The sequence below is a fragment of the Hoplias malabaricus genome, chromosome 2 (assembly GCF_029633855.1).
Source record: "Hoplias malabaricus isolate fHopMal1 chromosome 2, fHopMal1.hap1, whole genome shotgun sequence".
Classification (NCBI taxonomy): Eukaryota; Metazoa; Chordata; class Actinopteri; order Characiformes; family Erythrinidae; genus Hoplias; species Hoplias malabaricus.
In genome coordinates this window covers 39,958,262-39,977,270 of record NC_089801.1, presented here as the reverse complement: position 1 = coordinate 39,977,270, position 19,009 = coordinate 39,958,262, and the positions used below count along the sequence as shown (strand labels likewise).

Sequence of the window (19,009 nt, the reverse complement as noted above, 5' to 3'; positions counted from 1 at the left end):
CAATGCACAGCATCTAGTAGGTGCTCATACCTAGAATGAACGGAGTTAAGCACAGTATAAGTGCAATACAGTCTCAGTTTAGTACTCATTTAAGTGGGTCACAAAGAGATGGGTCTTCAGTCTGCATGTGAAGACCACAAGAGAGTCCACTGTTTGGACAGGCTTTGAAAGATCGTTCCACCATTTGGCTGCCAGGACTGAGAAGAGTCTTGATGCTAGCATTCCATGTGTCTTGACAGATGGCGGGTCAAGTCAAGCTGTACTTGAAACTCAAAAGACTTGAAGCAGCTAGACTCTTGACAAATGGCATAAGGTAGGGAGGGGCTGGTCTGTTCTTGGCTTTGTAGGCAAGCATGAGAGTTTTAAACCTGACGTGGGCAGCTACAGGAAAAGCCTGCAGCAGTGGAGTGATGTGGGTGAACTTTGGAATACAAGCTGAAGGGGCCTAAAGGCCCTCAGAGAAAGACCAGCCAGGAGTGAGTTACAGTAGTCAAGCCTTCAAATGACTGGAGACTGGACTACCACCTGGGCAGCCTCCTTAGAAAGAAAATGTCGGATCTGCCGGTTGTTGTACAATAGAAAACTGCTTGTTGACTGAGTCAGGTTCATGGGTTGTGAAAGATATCTGGCCATCCAGAACCACAACAAGGCTTCTTGCATCTTCAGATGGAACAATTGAGGAGTTCTCAAATGAGATACCAAGATCATGGTGAGGACTGGCCATTCCAGGCATGAACAGCAGCCTGCTAGGATTGAGCTTGGTGGTGAGCTGTCAGTCAGACATGATGAGATGCGACTGGAAACCTGAATGTCAGATGGTGGGAAGAAAACCATTAGTTGAGTGTTAACAGTGGTAAGAGAAACTACGAGAGGTAATTATCTCACCAAGACAACTGGTATACAGTGAAAAGAGAAGAGGACCCAGCACAAGCCTTGAGGGCCTGCATGGAGTGGAAGTTTCCGTTCCATGTTACCTGGTAAAAGTAAGCCTTAAAAAAGATAAGACTTAAACAATTTCCATGCAGAACCAGTGATTCTGAGATAGTTGAGGAGGATCTTGTGGTTGACTGTGTCAAAGGCTGCAGAAAAGTCCAGGAGAATCAGAACTGGTGACAGTTTGGCTGATCTTGCTGCCTGGAGCATCCAAGTTACTGCTAGAAGAGCAGTTTCAGTTGAGTGTGCCAGTTTGAAGCCAGACTGGTTGGGGTCTTGGAGCTTGTTCTGGGTGAGGAAGAGTGACAACTGATTATACCCTGCACATTCAAGATATTTAGAGAGGAAAGGAAGGAGCGATACCAGTCTGTAGTTGCTGAACTCTGCGGAGTCCAGAGTGAGCTAGTTGCAGGCCGATAAAACTTGACAAGAAGACAAGGAACAAGCAGCTCCCCTGAGATTGACTGGAGCAGTGTTGATGGGATGGGGTCCAGTGGGCAGGTGGTTGGCCTTGAGTAGCTGTAGGACATCATCTGTGGAAAGGGAGGAAAAGCTGGTTAAAAAATTAACAGCACTAGTTACTAATACTAGTCGGGGTTGTGTGTGTGTGGGGCGGCAGAGGAAAATAACTGGCAGATTTTATTAAACTTCTCCTCGAAGAAGGCGACCAAATCCACTGAGATGAGGGAAGAGGGGGAGATGAGAAAACTCCCAAGAGATTGCGTGAATCAGATGCTGATCAGCTTCCAATCTCCCTCTGTAGAACGACAACTACACAGCAGTTACTTCTTTAAAAAACCTGGATAGAAGAGATTGGTAGGAACAAAGATCCGAGTCAAGCAGGGATTTCCTCTATCTTCCCTCTGCCTTTCTTAGATCTCTCCGGTTGCTGTGGAGAACATCTGTTAGCCAAGGGGCAAGTGGGGAGGATCTTGGAGACCTGGAGGATTGAGGACATTAAAGGTTAATTGCAGATGAAAGTGAGGAAAGGAAAGTATCTTTTGCTGTATCCAGGGAGATTGAAGGAAGAGCATGAAGGGGTGACATGGACAGGAAGAGCAGGGAGGGAGAGGATCTGTTGCCATATCTATTTGTCTGAGGAGGCTGGTTGTGGGTGATATTGTTTAAAGCAGGCTGACTGCAATTTTTCTGTTGGCAGGTGGAAGTCACCAAGGAGAATGAGTGGGGTTCCATTGATGGGGAAAGACTCGAAAGAATCTTACTCATTGATGAAGTTGCATAGAGGAGAAGGGGGATGATAGATGACAATATGCAGTTTAGTGGGTGAGGACACAGTAACAGCATGGTATTCAACAGATGAAATAGAATGATGAGGGAAAGAGAGTGAAGTGGAAGTCCACTTTCTAGACAAAAGCAAACCTGTGCCACCACTCCTGCCAGGCTGTCTCAGAGAGTGGGAGAAGTTAAAGGCATAGGATAGGGCTGCTGAAGTTCTCAGGGGTGATCCAGGTCTTAGCCAATGCCAGGAATTGCAGAGAATGATGTGATCCCAAGGCTGAGATGAATTCTGCTTTTTGGACTGTTGATTGGCAGTTCCAGAATCCACCTATGACCCTGGTCTGAGATTGAAATGACCATGGTGGGTAGATAACATTACTGCTCTTGCGCCTCCTGCAGTGAAAATAGGGTCTTCTGACTTCTTCATATGCAGCTGACAAACGAGAAACAAAGGATGCAACAGGAATATAGGATATATCCCAAGGTTCTTTGCATGCCAATGGGATTTCAGAATATTGTGACGTCAGTAGAGGAGCGAACGGGGATTTAAACCTAAATGTCAAATAATATATGACACAATTATTAAGAAGAAAAATATAGCCAAATGTTTCCTTTGTTTAAGGAGCAAGGAGCAGTTTATTAAACTGTAGGAAAATGTAGTGTTTATCTGAGTGAACCCTTTTTTCTCTCGTTTATTACTCGCAATGTCAAATGACACTAGTCTGAGGTAAATGCACAGCAACTGAAGCTGAAACAGAAAACAAAGTGATTATTTCTGTAAAATATTGTTTATAGGAGAGGGCTGCTGAGCTCTGTTCATATCAGAAACCTATTATGGTTACTAATATAGCCTTTCCATTTTCCACCAATGGAAATGATCGCTGTTAGGAGAGCATGCTGGAGAAAAGTTTAAGAACAAGTAGCAGAGAGAGAATTTTATTTGTTTCATTAATATAGTTCAATAAACTACTCCAAAATCTACAGCCTCATTGAGTTTTTGTGAAAAAATAAAGGAAAGTGTGTACTGATTATCAATAAAAGAAAAATGAAAAGCATGCATAGAGAATCACAGAAGAAATGCAGTGATAGAACATTTAGTGAAAAGGGCCGTATCTGTTTCAAATGCTGATTTATTTATTTAAGATATATTTTCAGTGAAATCCACTATAATAAAACGTTTTCATCTGCAGCTGTAATAAATTGGGAAAAATAAAATCAAAGATTCTGGCTATGCCATCAGGAGTGAACAGGAGCAGCGTTTAGTGGTGGTAACAGCAGTCAAACAGGAAATCTGCTGTAGAGTTGACTGATTTCAATTTGGTCTTTGGAGTGGCCAGTCGGCACTAGGACAGATGTGGCGACTGTTGCATTTCAGTTTGGTCTTTGAAGGACAGACCTTGTCACGGCAGGAGCCACAGTCACAGGAACGGGAGCAGCGGAAGCCACCATCACGGGAACAGAAGTGGCAGGAGCCGCCTTCACTGGAACCGAAGCGGTGGGAGCGGACTTCACTGGAACCTAAGTGGCTTTTGTCACGGGAACAGAAGCGGCGGAAGCCAGCATCACGGGAACAGAAGTGGTGGGGGCCCCATCACAAGAACAGGAGTAGTGGGGGTCACCGCCAGCACCAGGACAGGAGTGGCCAGCTGGCACTAAGACTAAGCAGCGAGTGTCATCTCCACCGGCACAGGGTGCCACGTTCACTGGAGCAGGAGCAGTGGGTGCCATGTTCACTGGAGCAGGAGCAACGGGTGCCACGTTCACTGGTGCAGGAGCAACGGGTGCCACATTCACTGGAGCAGCAAGTAGTCCTGCAATGATGTTCATGAATGGAGGGGACCCTACATTGACATCTACGGAGGCAGGGGCTTGGGCTGTTCAAAGGGCAAGTGCTGGAGCTGTTGAGGGTTCAGGAGGTCCAATGGGCGCATTCATGAGGAAGACCATGAAGTTCCTTGACCAAGGATCCTCATGATATGAGCCCCTATTAGCCTCACCTCTTCTGCCCTGAGGTTTAAGGCTAACAGTACCAACCCTCAACTCCCTCCCAAATTTTCCCTGACCTTGAAGGGGCAGTCATCCAGTGAGCGGGAGGCTCCAGCACGTTGCCTTCGCCGGCTCCTTCAGCTTGTGGAGGATGGTTTGGCCTCCGCTAATGTGAAGACAAGGGGCCAAAACAAACAGAGAGCCATGTGCTGACAGAGCACATTGTAGAACAAAGGCAACAAAAACAGCAGGAAAACAAGAAACACAGCAAACGTGTGGCAGACCTCTGCCCCTGGGTTGAGATGCAGCTTCTATCTGTCTTGTGGCTAGATAGGCCACCACCAGTAATTCACACCTTGAGCTAACCCAAAACCACACCTGTAACTAGTAATTACAATGAACTCTAGATGAGACAGGACAGCACTACCGCCTAGTAACTAATAAAGTCTAAGCCAAACTAAATACAAGCTCTAAGCCTATCTTCCCCGCAGAAAGACAAATTCCAGTCAGAACACACATGCACACAGATCCAGTTTAATCCAGACCAGACACAGACCGTTAAACCCAGACCAGACCCAGTTTAACCCCTGCTTTTGCTGCTGTGTGTCTCTAACGTACACTGGTTGCTTTTGGCCGAGTCCCATTCTGCACTTCTGCACATCACTAACTCTCAGTGTGTAACTGTCTGTTACTGCTTTAAATGGTTTGTGTGTGTGCATTTGTTTTGTGTGCACTGAACCTGTGAGTGTGTGTGTGTGTCAATGTTTGTGTCCCCCAGCCTGGTCTCCTGCATCATTGCATGCTGCCCATGTTTGTATCTGATCTGTGTTCTGTGTGCATGTGTGTGTGCGCTGAACTTGTGAGTGTACGTGTGTGTGTGACTGCGTGCTCACCCTTTATGTGTGTTGTTAACCGCAGGCTCTGTATGTGATATTTAAGAGGAATAAGCTGTAGTTGGAGGGTAATGAGCGGTGTGTGTGAGCATGTTTGTGGTGGGTGTGTGTGCGCGCTGAACCTGTGAGTGTGTCTGTGTGTGTGAACATTTCTGTCCCCGAGCCTGGTCTCCTGCACGATCGCATGCTTCCCATGTTTTGTGAATGTGCGTGTGTGTGTGCTAAACATTTGAATGTGTGTGTGTGACTGTATGTGTGTTGTGTGTGTTGCTAACAATAGGCTCTGTATGTGATGTTTAAGAAGAGTTATCTGCAATTGGAGGGTAACGAGTGGTGTATATGCATGTGTGTTTGTGGTGTGTGATGATCCAGTGAGTGTGTGTTTTTGGTGTGTTTGTGTGTGTGTGCGTGCTGACCCTATGTGTGTGTGTTGTTAACAGGAGGCTCCGTATGTGATGTTTAAGAGGAATTATCTGCAGTTGGAGGGTAATGAACGCTATGAGGGCTACTGCGTGGACTTGGCATCGGAGATAGCAAAGCACGTGGGGATCAGGTATAAACTGTCCATCGTGGCGGACGGGAAGTACGGGGCACGTGACCCCGAGACCAGGACCTGGAACGGCATGGTGGGAGAGCTGGTGTATGGGGTAAGTCCTGCCCAAACACATGGGGGCTGCTGGGGGTCTGCTAACGTGAAGCTAGCAACACTTCAGCTAACAAACACCCACTCTGTCGCCAAAACAGAACGGTACTGTCTAGAACAAACAGATCCCCCTCAGACCCCCGCCCTGACCTGCAGCGAGCGCTGTTTATTTGTCACCTGAGCTCCTGGATAATGTGTAACCCCAGGTTCAGTGAGCTCGACCCAAAGGGGATGGGAATGGGCAGCCTTGGTTCTCCAGGGGCTTCTGACCCTTCCGGATAGACCCATGTGTCAGGGACTGAGACAGGATGACCACGGCACTGAGGCAGGCCGCTGTGAACTGAGGGGGCACTTTGTGGGAGAACCCAGGAGTTCCAGCGGTCAGATGGGGTAAATGCTGAGGTGGAGGGTGGAGATAAACTGGGCTTAGGGGGTGGGAGTCTGTAATGAGACCCTGGTCAGTTTCCAAGACCATGGAAATAGAAGTTCAGAGCAGTACCCCTCTGACAAAGGACCTTTTTCCACGCCAAAAGCATTTTAGAAAATATCCACATCCTCAGAACTCAAAACAACAGAAATGTGTGACTAAACACAAACAAAAGCCTCCATTTTAATAGTGTCAGGGGACACATTGACGGGTCCTGAGCTTTAGCTGTAGTTTGGTAGTTTAATGAGGTTCAGGTGTCCTGTAGTTTTGACGCTGATGGGGGGTTTGTGGCTGGACATTTCCTCCACATGAGTGTTGCTGACTCCACCCAGGTCTTCTGTCTTGGTCCGTGTTCACAGCCCTCAGAATCCCAACTTCACACTGTGTCTCCAGACTCAGACTAGGATCACACGCCGTTCAGAACGTACTGATTCTAAAACCTCTGGACACATGTCTGACCGCTGCTCTGAACTGGACATCGCAGTTTAACCCCTTCAGGGTACAGTATTAGTGCCAAACCTTACCTACAATGGAGACGTGTAGTTAACTCCGCCCATCTGTGGTAGGTCAGAACTGCTGAGGATTCTGTGGCTCTTCTGTAAGAACCGGATCAGTTTGGGTTCAAATGGCAGCTCAGGTTTTTCCAGTCAGTGCACTGGATTAGATCTGAACCGGGCCACACTGTGTTAGTCTGAGGAAAATGAGGTCAGAGGTCAGATATATCACTCCTCCAACCATGACTCTAGTTGTTGATGTCGTTGTTATGATGTTGTGTTTGTAGCAGGACGATATCACAGTCGCTCCATTGACCATGACTGTGTTGTTACTGTAATAGTAGTTGTTGTGGTTGTGATTGTTGATATTGTTGTTGTGTTTGTAGAGGGCAGATATAGCCACTGCTCTGCTGATCATCACTCTGCTGTTACTATGATAGCAGTTGCTGTTGTTCTGATTGTTGACATCTTTGTTGTGGTTGTGATGTTGTTGTTGATGTTGTGATTGTAGATGGCCAATATCATGGTCGCTCCGCTGTTACTGTGGTAGTCGTTGTGTATTGTTCTAATTGTTGTTGTTGTCTGATTGTTGATGTCTTTCTTGTTGTTGTGATGTTGTGATTGTAGAGTGCCAATATCACGGTCACTCTGCTGACCATCACTGTGGTGTTACTGTGGTAGTAGTTGTTGTGGCTGTGTTGTCGTTAAGTGACGTTGTTGCTGTTGTGGTTGTGATGTTTTTGTTGTGTTTGTAGAGGGCCGATATCGCGGTTGCTCCGCTGACCATCACTCTACTGTTACTGTGATAGTAGTTGTTGTTGTGATGTTGTTGTTGTTGTGTTTGTAGAGGGCAGATATCGCGGTTGCGCCGCTGACCATCACTCTGGTACGAGAGGAGGTCATCGACTTCTCCAAGCCCTTCATGAGTCTGGGGATCTCCATCATGATCAAGAAGCCGCAGAAGTCGAAGCCGGGGGTGTTCTCCTTTCTTGACCCCCTGGCTTACGAGATCTGGATGTGTATTGTGTTTGCCTACATCGGCGTGAGTGTCGTGCTGTTCCTCGTAAGCCGCTTCAGTCCCTACGAGTGGCACCTGGAGGAGGATGAGGCTAAAGACCCACAGAGCCCCCCCGACCCCCCCAACGACTTTGGCATCTTCAACAGCCTCTGGTTCTCCCTCGGAGCCTTCATGCAGCAGGGCTGCGATATCTCACCAAGGTGGGTTCCACCTACAGGACCTGGACCCTCCTCATTCGTTCACCTCCATTTGTCTCACTTCGTCTCTCATGCTCTCTGTCTGTCTGTCTCTCTCCCTCTCTCTGTCATGTTCTCCTGGTTCTCATTTTATGGTGATTTGGTGGTTAGAGGTGATGCTGTGTGCCTGTTGTTTTCTGTATATTTTCATAAATATCGGGTTCTCATCCATTGTTTTTTTATTCAGTCTCTTTATTCTGCTTTACCTTGACTTTTTTGCTGTTTCTCTTCCACAAACTTTATGATAGATGAGCGCTGCCCCAAAATAACAACAACACACTGCAAGGACATGGAATTACACTGCGATTAAAATGACAGCAGAGACACAGACAATGAGACACTAAAACACTAAAACAACAAGACACTTAGACAACGAAACACTGAAACAGAGACAACGAGGTGAGATAGAGATACTGAAACAATATAAATACCAGTTGTTGCCAAAGCAAATAACAACAAAAATTCGTGAAATAATAAAGAGCATAAGTAAATAATAATATAAAAAATACATACATTTACATATAGTACATATAGGACTCTGATGAGTGTGTGTCATTGGTTTAATGCAGTGTTGGCCTCTTCTCTCAGGGTGTGACAACTGTGAACATATTTAGCAGATAATTCAACACATTCTGGAATCTCCCACACAGCAGATCTTCATCTTTCATGTTCCAGTGAAGGGATGAGAGTTTTTACTGAGTGTAGGAACTCTTTCCTGAGGTGTGAGTATTTGAGTGCTGCTCTGTTTCTGTCTCTCCTGAGCCGCAGTGGGAACAGAGCCGCTCCTCTCTTGGACTCCAGTGCTTCCTCTAGTGTCCGGTCTCTATGTCCAGGCTGTGGGCACTTAGTATTTACAGTATTAGTGTTTGTTGCTCTCTGGGGTTTTTAATTAGACAGTTTGCGAGTGTGTATTCACATGAAGCCAATGACTGATGGGTTTTGTGGACCATTTTAAGCTGTGTGTATGTGAGAGGGTGAAAAGGATGTTAGCGTGAATGTGATGTTTTTGTTTAATCTATCTGAGGTGGTCTGTGTCTTGGTGTGTGCAGTTATAGATGTATGCTGTGTGGTGGTATGAGTCTGGGTGGGACTGGGCGAGGTGGGAGTGGAATTTCAGGGCTCTTTTTAACATAACAGAGAGAGTGAGAGGGGAAACTTCCCCGTCTCAGCTCTCCAGGTTTACAGTGTTCTGGTGCAATTTTAAAATGTCTTTACAAAATTCTAGGTGATTATTTTTTTCTGTTGTGTTGTATTTTTGTTTCCTTGGTACATCACGGGTCCCCACACTTCCCTACCATAAAAATGTATGGGTTTAATTATGAAGTTTTTTTATCCAGATTTTAATGAGTCGGTTGAATGTGTTTAGTGTTTCTTTGGTGAAATATGCACTTCTTGCTTTTTCTACCAATGCATTCATCATTTTACAGAATCTGACAGCTGCACTGATTAGCAGTCATAGATAATTATACTTCAGGGTGTGTTGTAGAGTGTCTCCTTTAAATGGAATTTAGATTGTTGAGATGTGGCTTTTTTTTTTTTTTTTTAAATCATGACCTTCATTTTATTCATCTTAATATCTAGGGACCAATTTTGACAAGTGATCTTCCAGCACTGATAGATGTTGCTGATATGTGTTTGCTGTAGGTGCTAATAAGACTAAATCATCTGCATCATTTTATTTTACTCCAATCCTAAATTTGGTGATTGTTCAATGGTTTTGGCATTTCATTTATGTAAATATTGAAGTGTTGGAGAAAAATTACAGCCTTGATGCACTCCACGTCCTTGTGTAAAGACTTCTGTTCTGTTTTGTTTTGTTTTTATTTTAATTGCACATTTATTAACATTATATTTAGATTTCATTCATTCATAAACCTTCTCTCCTATGACAGATTCCAGTAACTGAAGGAGTTGTGCTATTGTGAGAAACCGAATCAAATGCTTTTTTTAAAGTCTACAAAGCAAGCCAATATATTCTGATAAAGATTTTCTGAAAAGATATTCTGATGGGCGTGTTTTTGAATGAGAGCATGTAGGGTGTAAACAGGATCTGAGGTTCGATGAGAAGCCAATTTGACTTTTTTAAAGGATATTGTGTTCATTCAAATGCATTAAGAGTCTGTTGTTTAGTATACTACTTAAGTATACGCTTAAATTACTGTTTACACAATTCCTCTGTATTGTTCGGGTCAAATTTGTTTCCATGTTTATGGATTGGGGTAATCAGGCCTCTGTTCCAGATCACTGGGAAAATGTAACTTTTAGCATTTAATTATAGCATATTGTAATTTGGGACTGCTGTGTTGTACGATTGTTTTTGTTGTTGTCAATTGCACAAGCTTTTCTGTTTTATAGAGTTTTTCTGTTAGTTCCTGTATTGTAATAGGGAAGTATAGTGAGCACTGAGTATTTTTTACTGCTGTTTCTAAACCAAAGAGATTTCTTGTGATTTTATCCTTGTTTGAATTATATGGATTTTTAAATTGTTCTTCAATATGTTTGCTGTTGGGTATTTTTGACATATGTTCTTGTGATTATTTTTCCCCATAAATCCAAGAAAGGATTGCTTTTCCATTTTGCTAAATTGATTTTCAAGTAACTGAGAAGGAAACCACTGTCATACAATTACAGGTATTTCACAAAGTGATAGTCAACTTAACCATATGAAAGAGTAATCGGTGTCTTATTAATGAATTAAAGTAAACTCAGTAAATATTAATGCCACTGTAGAAATGTAAATAAATGAAGATAGTGATGATAAAATGAACAAAACAGTGTAGATGAGTATTTTGTAACAGCTACAGCAGTGTAAATCTTGGGTGCTGATCTTGGGTTGAGTGATGGAGTGAGGTGTGCTTTTAGCTTGAAGTGGAGTCGGTCATACAGGTGTGTTTGAAGGATTTGTCTTTGAAGCACTAATTGTGTATTAGGTATTTTTAGAAAAGTAGAAGAAGAAACAACTTTATTGATCTCCTTAGGGAAACTGCTTCTCTGCATTTGACCCATCCATGGTGGTGTATGTGTGTAGTTTAATCAGTGCTGTGGGGGTCAGCTTTTGTGTTGGTATGGGGTAGATTTGTGGAGGGTAACTGGTAGAACTGAACATGCATTAACGGTGCCAGTGGGGCTAGGTACAGCAGTAGTCACCAGGGAGGCCAGTATGGGTTTACGGTTGTTAATACCTAAGGGTAAGGTAGGACTGTAAATCTAGCTAGCACTGTTGAGCTTTCTTGATGTGTCGTGGGCTTAATTCAGTGAAACACTGACGATGGGAGGTGCCTACCTGATGACCCCTGTGGAGAGCTAGTGATGCAGTGGGTGGTTTGGGTACTCGTGAAGGGCTCAATGATTAACGGTAGCTGGTTGCTGATCGGATCATAAAAGGCCACAGCAACCTCAAGGTGTAGCTGTAGGATTGGAACAATAGAAATTATTTTGCGGCTTGTAGAAAGAGTGTGAGGTGGGCCCTATGTGAAGCTCTAATGGATTGGCATAGGATATTTTACATCTTATCTTGTGTATAATTATTATTACTGTTATCTTTTCCTTTGTCTGTGTCCGCTGTGTGCATAGGTGCCGCCGTTTTACGGTGTTATCGCTTGCTGTTAGTGATGGTAAAGCCTTTTACAATCACCAGGCTGCGCTCTGTATTCTCAGCTACAGTTGATGATAAACTCTCGACTGGTTCCCCCTCAAACAGTCTTTTGTTGTTTTATCTGTGTCATATCACAAGGATATATTATAAATTTAATTTCCCAGAGTGAGAAATACCTTAGACATTTGTTTCAGTTACGAGCTGATGGTATTTTTTTTTGGGTTTTCTTTTTCTTTTTCTTTTGCTGCCACTTAAATCTCTGTCCCTCTCTCTCTCTCTCTCTGTTATGTCTTTCTCTTTGGTCTCTCTCTGTGGTGATCTTGGAGGGTTATCGTGTCTTTGCTGCATGTCTCCGTGTCATGTGTTTGGACGCTCTTCACTTTTTCTCTCAGACTCCTCCTCTTTCATCTCCATCCATCCATCCATTATCCACCGCTTATCTGGATCCGGGTCACGGGGGAAGCAGTCAGAGTAAAGAAACCCAGACCTCTTTCATCACTCCATAACCTTTTCAGCACACATCCATTATTTCACTCACTACTGTTACTGGACCATGCCTTTATTCTTGATCTGCATCGGAACATAACCATTTCATCTTCTTCAACATCGTCTTTATGTCCATTTTCATCACCATCACCCTCATCAACATCTTCATCAACATTGTCTTCATCTCCATTTTCATCTTTATCACCTTCGTTAACTTTATTTTAATCACCATCGCCATCATCTTCATCAATCTTTATCGTCTTCATGTTCATCATCTTCATATTTATCCTCCTCTTCATCATCATCTTCATCATCCTTCTCTTCTTCAACATCTTTATCATCATCATCATCATCATCATCATCACTTTCACTTCATCACTCCAAATTATCTGTGTGTCTCGGGGGATCGTCGATAGGAACCTGAGCTCATGGAGAAACACATTCTTTTCTGCTGCATTGTCCGAGTTAAAGGAGAAGTATTATCTGAATTATTATTCTAGATTAGGAGTAGCTGATCCAGATTAGTGTTACTCTAGATTAGAATTAGATTAGTGTACAGATGACATTTCCTGCCAAACTCTTCGTTTGTTTTCTTCCTATTTAATCCTTTCTTTCAATGTATATTTCCTCCTTATGCCTTCTGTCTCTCTCTCTCTTACTCTCTTTCTCTGTCTCTCTCTCTCTCTCTCTCTCTCTCTCTCTCTGTCTGTGTGTCTCTCTGTCACCCTACTGTCTCTTTCTCTCCTTCCTCTCTCTCAGGTCTCTGTCCGGGCGTATAGTGGGTGGAGTCTGGTGGTTCTTCACTCTAATAATAATCTCCTCATACACTGCAAACCTGGCAGCGTTCCTGACAGTAGAGCGGATGGTGTCTCCAATCGAGAGTGCTGAGGATCTGGCCAAACAGACGGAGATCGCCTATGGAACCCTGGACTCTGGTTCCACCAAGGAGTTCTTCAGGGTGAGAACTCCCACCCACTCTAGAATACTCACATCAGAACACTTACTCCACTTCAACCCTTTAAAGAGCACTCATTGGCAGGAATCTGGGCTCACAGAAAAATACATTGCCTCCATTTAGAGTTAACGGATTATCTTATTTGGTGACGCAGGTCACAGAAGGTGGCGCAGCAGGTAGTGTCACAGTCACACAGCTCCAGAGGCCTGGAGGTTGTGGGTTCGATTCCCGCTCCGGGTGACTGTCTGTGAGGAGTGTGGTGTGTTCTCCCCGTCTCCGCGTGGGTTTCCTCCGGGTCCAAAAACACACTTTGGTAGGTGGATTGGCGACTCAAAAGTGTCCGTAGATGTGAGTGTGTGAGTGAATGTGTGTGTGTGTGTCTGTGTTGCCCTGCCCTCCAGGGTGTATTCCCGCCTTGCGCCCAATGATTCCAGGTAGGCTCTGGACCCCCCGCGACCCTGAACTGGATAAGCGCTTACATGATTGGTGTTGATCAAGATTAGGATTACATGATCTGGTGGGTTACAAACATGATGATGCATAGTGTCACTGTCACAAGGCTCCAGGGTCTTGGTGTTGTGGATTCGAGCCCTACATCAAGTGACTGTCTGTGAGGAATTTGGTATGTGCTTCCCATGTCTGCTTGGGTTTCTTCCCATGGTTCAAAAACACACTGTGGTAGGTGAACTACTCAAATGTGTCCATAGTGAATATGTGAATGTGTGTTGCCCTGTGATGGATTGGATTCTCCTCCAGGGTGTGTTCCTGCATAGTGCCCAATGATTTCAGGTAGGCTTTGGACCCACCATGACCCTGAACTGGATAAGCAGTTATAGACAATAAATGAATGAATGACAATGCGACAATGGCAAGAAAAAAAACCCTTTCGAAGCTGGAGGCTCACAAGGGAGACACATCCTCCTCTGGTCAAGCACATTATAAAAAATGTAATTTCATTTAATTAGATTAGATTTCATTTAAAATTGCGGAAATGAAAGGCATATAACTGCTCTCATCAGTCTTACATTAGTATCACCTGGACAGGAGGGCAGTCATTAACTCAAAGGCAGTAGAGAGTTCAGTTTGTATTTATGGTGATTGACTCCAGCAGATCTAACTACAACAGCCAAACCAAAAGTAGAGAAGGCACCCTGGAACCCTGGCATCCCCACACTCCAATATCAACAAACTTGAGTGATTGCATGTAAGCAGTGAGACAGCACCAGCATTGCAGCTTACCATAATTTCATATGTCAGTGAACTCTTGGATCTGCAGCCTTAATCCAAGGGGAACAAGTTATTACTGAAAACTAAACAAGTAAGTTTTCAGCCTAGACTTAAAGACTGAGACAGTGTCCTACTTCCAGACATTAGAAAAAAAATTTAGGCTTATTTTTGTGGTTCTCAGTCAGAGAAGCAAGACATTCTGAGTGTGCTTTGGCAAGTTCCCTTCTGTATTTAATAAGACTCAAGCACAATGGAAGACTTCCAGACTGGTCATTCTCCATATCCTCTCTAATTTCCTTACTATGTACTTTAAGGTACGCACTTGGTCTTTATACGATGAAACAAGATTTTTTTGTGTAATAAGTTTACTCTTTAGGCGGTGCTACAATATCTTTTTCAGTTGATCTTAGGGTATTTTCTAAACAGTCTGTTCAGTCCAACAGGATAGAACTAAAGTTGATCAATCTGGAAGATTTTGAATAAAATTTAACGCTGTATTTGGCGTTACTGAGCATTTCAGGCAGTATCGTGGGAATGTACAGGTGCTGGTCATAAAACTAGAATATGAGGAAAAAGTTGATTTATTTCAGTAATTCCATTCAAAAAGTGAATCTTGTATATTATACTCATTCATTACACACAGACTGATATATTTCAAGTGTTTATTTCTTTTAATTTGATGATTATACCTGACAACTAATAAAAACCCCAAATTCAGTATTTGTTTAAATTCAGAAAATTAGAATATTACTTAAGACCAATACAACAAAAGGATTTTTAGAAACGCTGGCCAACTAAAAAGTATGAGCATGTACAGCACTCAATACTTAGTTGGGGCTCTTTTTGCCTGAATTACTGCAGCAATGCAGAGTGGCATGGAGTCAATCAGTCTGTGGCACTGCTCAGGTGTTATGAGAGCCCAGGTTGCTCTGATAGTGGCCTTCAACTCTTCTGCATTGTTGGGTCTGGCGTATTGCATCTTCCTCTTCACAATACCCCATAAGGTCAGGTGAGTTTGCTGACCAATTAAGAACAGGGAGACCATGGTCCTTAAACCAGGTACTGGTAGCTTTGGCACCGCATTCAGGTGCAAAGTCCTGTTGGAAAATGAAACCTGCATCTCCATAAAGTTGGTCAGCAGCAGGAAGCATGAAGTGCTCTAAAACTTCCTGGTAGATGGCTGCGTTGACCTTGGACCTCAGAAAACACAGGACCAACACCAGCAGATGACATGGCACCACAAACTATCACTGACAGTAAAAACTTTACTCTGGGCCTCAAGCAACGTGGATTCTGTGCCTCTCCTCGCTTCCTTTAGACTCTGGGACCTTGATTTCCAAAGGAAATGCAAAATTTTTCACTCTTCAAGAGTGGCTTGACACAATGAATGTGACGTTGAAACCCATGTCTTACATACGTCTGCGTGGTGGTGGTTCTTGAAGCACTGACTCCAGCTGTAGTCCAGTCTTTGTGAATCTTCCCCACATTTTTTAATGGGTTTTGTTTCACAATCCTCTACAGGGTGCGGTTATCCTTATTGATTGTACACTTTTTTCTACCACATCGTTTCCTTCCCTTCACCTCTCTATTAATGTGTTTGGACACAGAGCTCTGTGAACAGCCAGCCTCTTTAGCAATGACCTTTTGTGTCTTGCCCTGCTTGTGTAAGGTGTCAATGGTCATCTTCTAGACAACTGTCAAGCCAGCAGTCTTCCCTATGATTGTGTAGCCTATAGAACTAGACTGAGAGACCATGCAAAGGCCTTTGCAGGTGTTTTAAGTTAATTCAATGATTAGAGTGTGGCACCAGGTGTCTTCAATATTGAACAATATACTAATTTTCTGAGAAACTGAATTTTCATTAGTTGTCAGTTATAATCATCAAATTAAAAGAAATATACACTTGAAATATATCAGTCTGTGTGTAATGAATGAGTAAAATATACAAGTTTTACTTTTTGAATGGAATTACTGAAATAAATAAAAAAACATCACTACACTACACCAAAAAAATCTCACCTTGGCAACACCGGCATTAGTTAAAAGAAAATCTTTAAAAATGGACAGCATTCACTAGAAGAAAAAGATCCATCACACGCTGTTTTTGCTGGTTAACAAATGCTTCTAACAAAGAACCAAACAATAATTCAGCTAATATCGCGAGGCTCAACTACCCAACTTTCCCATGAATTTCTAAAAGGCACAGCGACCTACTTTCTCCACGAACATATTAGGGCCACTGGCTACAAAATATTACTGTGGTTTGAGGAAGAATGGTTAGGTAATCTATGCTGACACCCAGAGTCAAAAATAGGTCCTGTTACACTTTGGGTGAAGCAGACTGAGTCTAGGATTGATGAAAATGCCTTATGTAGTGGACCATCTACATTGTCAAACTGGATATTAAAGTCTCCCATGATAAGTACTTTATTACCTCCCACTGCTGAATTTGCAATAAAGTCAATAAATTCTTGTAAAACTTCTGAATAAGGACATGATAGCCTGTAAATATTAAACAGTGAAACTAAACTACAACTTGTTTGTAAGAGGAATGGTTATGTTAACAGAAAGGATTTCAAAAGAAGTAAATGTACAAATCTTTTTTTCTGATTAATGTGTAATGCATTTCGGTAGATAATGCCTACACCTCCTGCATGATAACTTTGGACTGTGTACATAATGCTAACTCTACAGGTGCTTAATTTAATGTGAAATATTCACTGTGTCTAATCCGAGTCTCAGTAAGACATGAAACATCAATACACTGATCACTTATAATTTTAACAATGAGAGCTTTAGAATTAAGTGATCATATATTAAGCAGACACAGTTTCAATAAAGTTGTACCTAGATGAGATCTCAAGGCTGCGTGCAGATGGTCAGATTAGCCTGTCTGTTTGCTCTGGTTTGTCAGAAGCGCTTTATTCTTACTTTGTCAAATAACAGACTATGTGAAATGCTGCAATAAACTAGAGCAGCACCCTCCCACATGGGAATGGATACCATCTTGCCCTAAAAGACCAGGCTTCCCCTCAATTGTCTATAAACCTCACATGATTATCTGAACACCACTTGTACATCAAGCAGTGCAGTGTAGGAGTCTGAGGGGCACTAAGTCTCCCTGAGACACCCAAGTCTGATAAGACTGAATCCTGCTCTCTATCCCTGATTATACCCCCGCCTGTGCAGCTCTAACTGATTGACCTTCTCCAACAGTGTAATAACAAACTCTTCTCACAAAAAACCCCACTTATATTATCACTAATGTTGGAGAGGGGTTTATCACAGTACATGCCACACTCCAGACAGGAATAAGCAGTCGTAGTGATAGATGAAATAACTTATGTTTATCAAAAGACTTAAGTTTTATCACCAGCTTTTACTGCAGGGTTCTGGTAAATTGTAGTCTCTGCTCTCTTTAGTACATAATAATAAATGTTGAAATAATCTGTAAAAGTAATCTGTAGACAGTTACTATGTTATAAGCACAGAAATAGCGTATTACCAAGGCAAGCAAAAACAGCTTCTTCCAAACAAACTCAGCAAACAGGAACAGTAGAACATAGAGCAACCATGGGAAACAGCACCAACACTGGAAAGGAGGACCAAAAGAAGCTCTAGAACAGTGTTTCTGTCTGAAGTTGAGTGGAGAATCCAGTGGCTTGGGGTGTAATTAACATCCTACCTTTGGGGCTTTTTGAGGGGGAATCAAAGAGTGACTGGACACAACTCACAGAGGGTTGTATGTTTGTGTGTGTGATGCAGAGAGAACAGAGGGGTTCAGTATTCTCAGGCCCTGTGCTAAGAGATGCTGGACATTCTGAGACTGTCCTACTGTCCACAGCTCAGTCACTGGACAGAGACTTAGGTGATGTCACTTCCTGTAATTAGTGTGGTGATGCAGAGGGTGTCAGTGCAGATACACAGGGGCTGTGACAGAGAGGTATCTCTCCCTCTTGTGGAGAACTGTTCCAGCTGCAAGAGCAAAAAAGAAGTCACACAACAACACAGCTGCTAGCGGCTAACCCACCTGAGCCACACATGCTAACCTGTCTTAGTTGGTCCACACGCTAATGGCTAACTGACAGCACAGACATGATAACGGCTAAACCTGAATCTACTCACTGCTCTGTTCACAGAGAATTACCCCAAGGTACACATACATATACAGACACACACCCTTCTGGAGTGAAAGAGAACACACACACACACTTTTATTTTTGTAGAGTACTCTCACACAGCAGCTGTTTGGAGGTCAGACTGACCTACTTGCACACTGCAGGGTGTGTGTGTGAATTTGTCCTACTTAAGTAAAGAATGTCTTCTTTAAATTGTGTGTGGATGTGTGTTATGATTGTGTGTGAGTCCTGACTCTGTCTGTGTGGTGTGTGTCAGAGGTCAAAAATTGCGGTGTATGAGAAGATGTGGTCCTATATGAAGTCTGCTGAGCCCTCTGTGTTTGTGAAGACGACACCAGACGGCGTGGCACGAGTGCGGAAGTCCAAAGGGAAATTTGCGTTCCTCCTGGAGTCAACAATGAACGAGTACATTGAGCAGAGGAAGCCCTGCGACACCATGAAGGTCGGGGGGAACCTGGACTCCAAGGGCTACGGGGTAGCCACACCCAAAGGGTCGGCATTAAGGTGGGTGGAATAATATAACAATCCCCTCATGTTGTTATAGTATTCCACCCCCCCTGATACCACCGTCTCTCTATCTTTCAGTCTATCTGTCTCTCTCTCTCTCTCTCTGTCAGTCTCTGTCTTGGTCTATCTCTCACCATCTTTCACTTTCTTTGAGTGTCGCTCTCTAACTGTCTTTCTTGTTTTCCTTCTTCACTTTTGAATCTTCTTCAAATCGGTTTTGTTTTTTATTTC

The 19,009-nt window shown here is 43.3% G+C and overlaps 1 protein-coding gene across 10 annotated transcripts in view; it reads left to right on the top strand.

The window, feature by feature from the left end:
• gria3a (glutamate receptor, ionotropic, AMPA 3a) overlaps nt 1-19,009 on the top strand; it is a 51,706-nt gene that overhangs the window by 19,469 nt on the left and 13,228 nt on the right. For 5 of the 10 annotated variants that reach the window (XM_066659595.1, XM_066659592.1, XM_066659598.1 and 2 more), the window contains 4 exons: nt 5,492-5,698; nt 7,463-7,833; nt 12,710-12,908; nt 18,528-18,775. In XM_066659595.1, coding sequence (XP_066515692.1) covers nt 5,492-5,698; nt 7,463-7,833; nt 12,710-12,908; nt 18,528-18,775 — 1,025 coding nt within the window. Of the gene's footprint in view, nt 1-5,491; nt 5,699-7,462; nt 7,834-12,709; nt 12,909-18,527; nt 18,780-19,009 lie in introns of those variants that run through there. The other 5 variants (XR_010800280.1, XM_066659597.1, XR_010800281.1 and 2 more) reach the window with 4 other exon arrangements.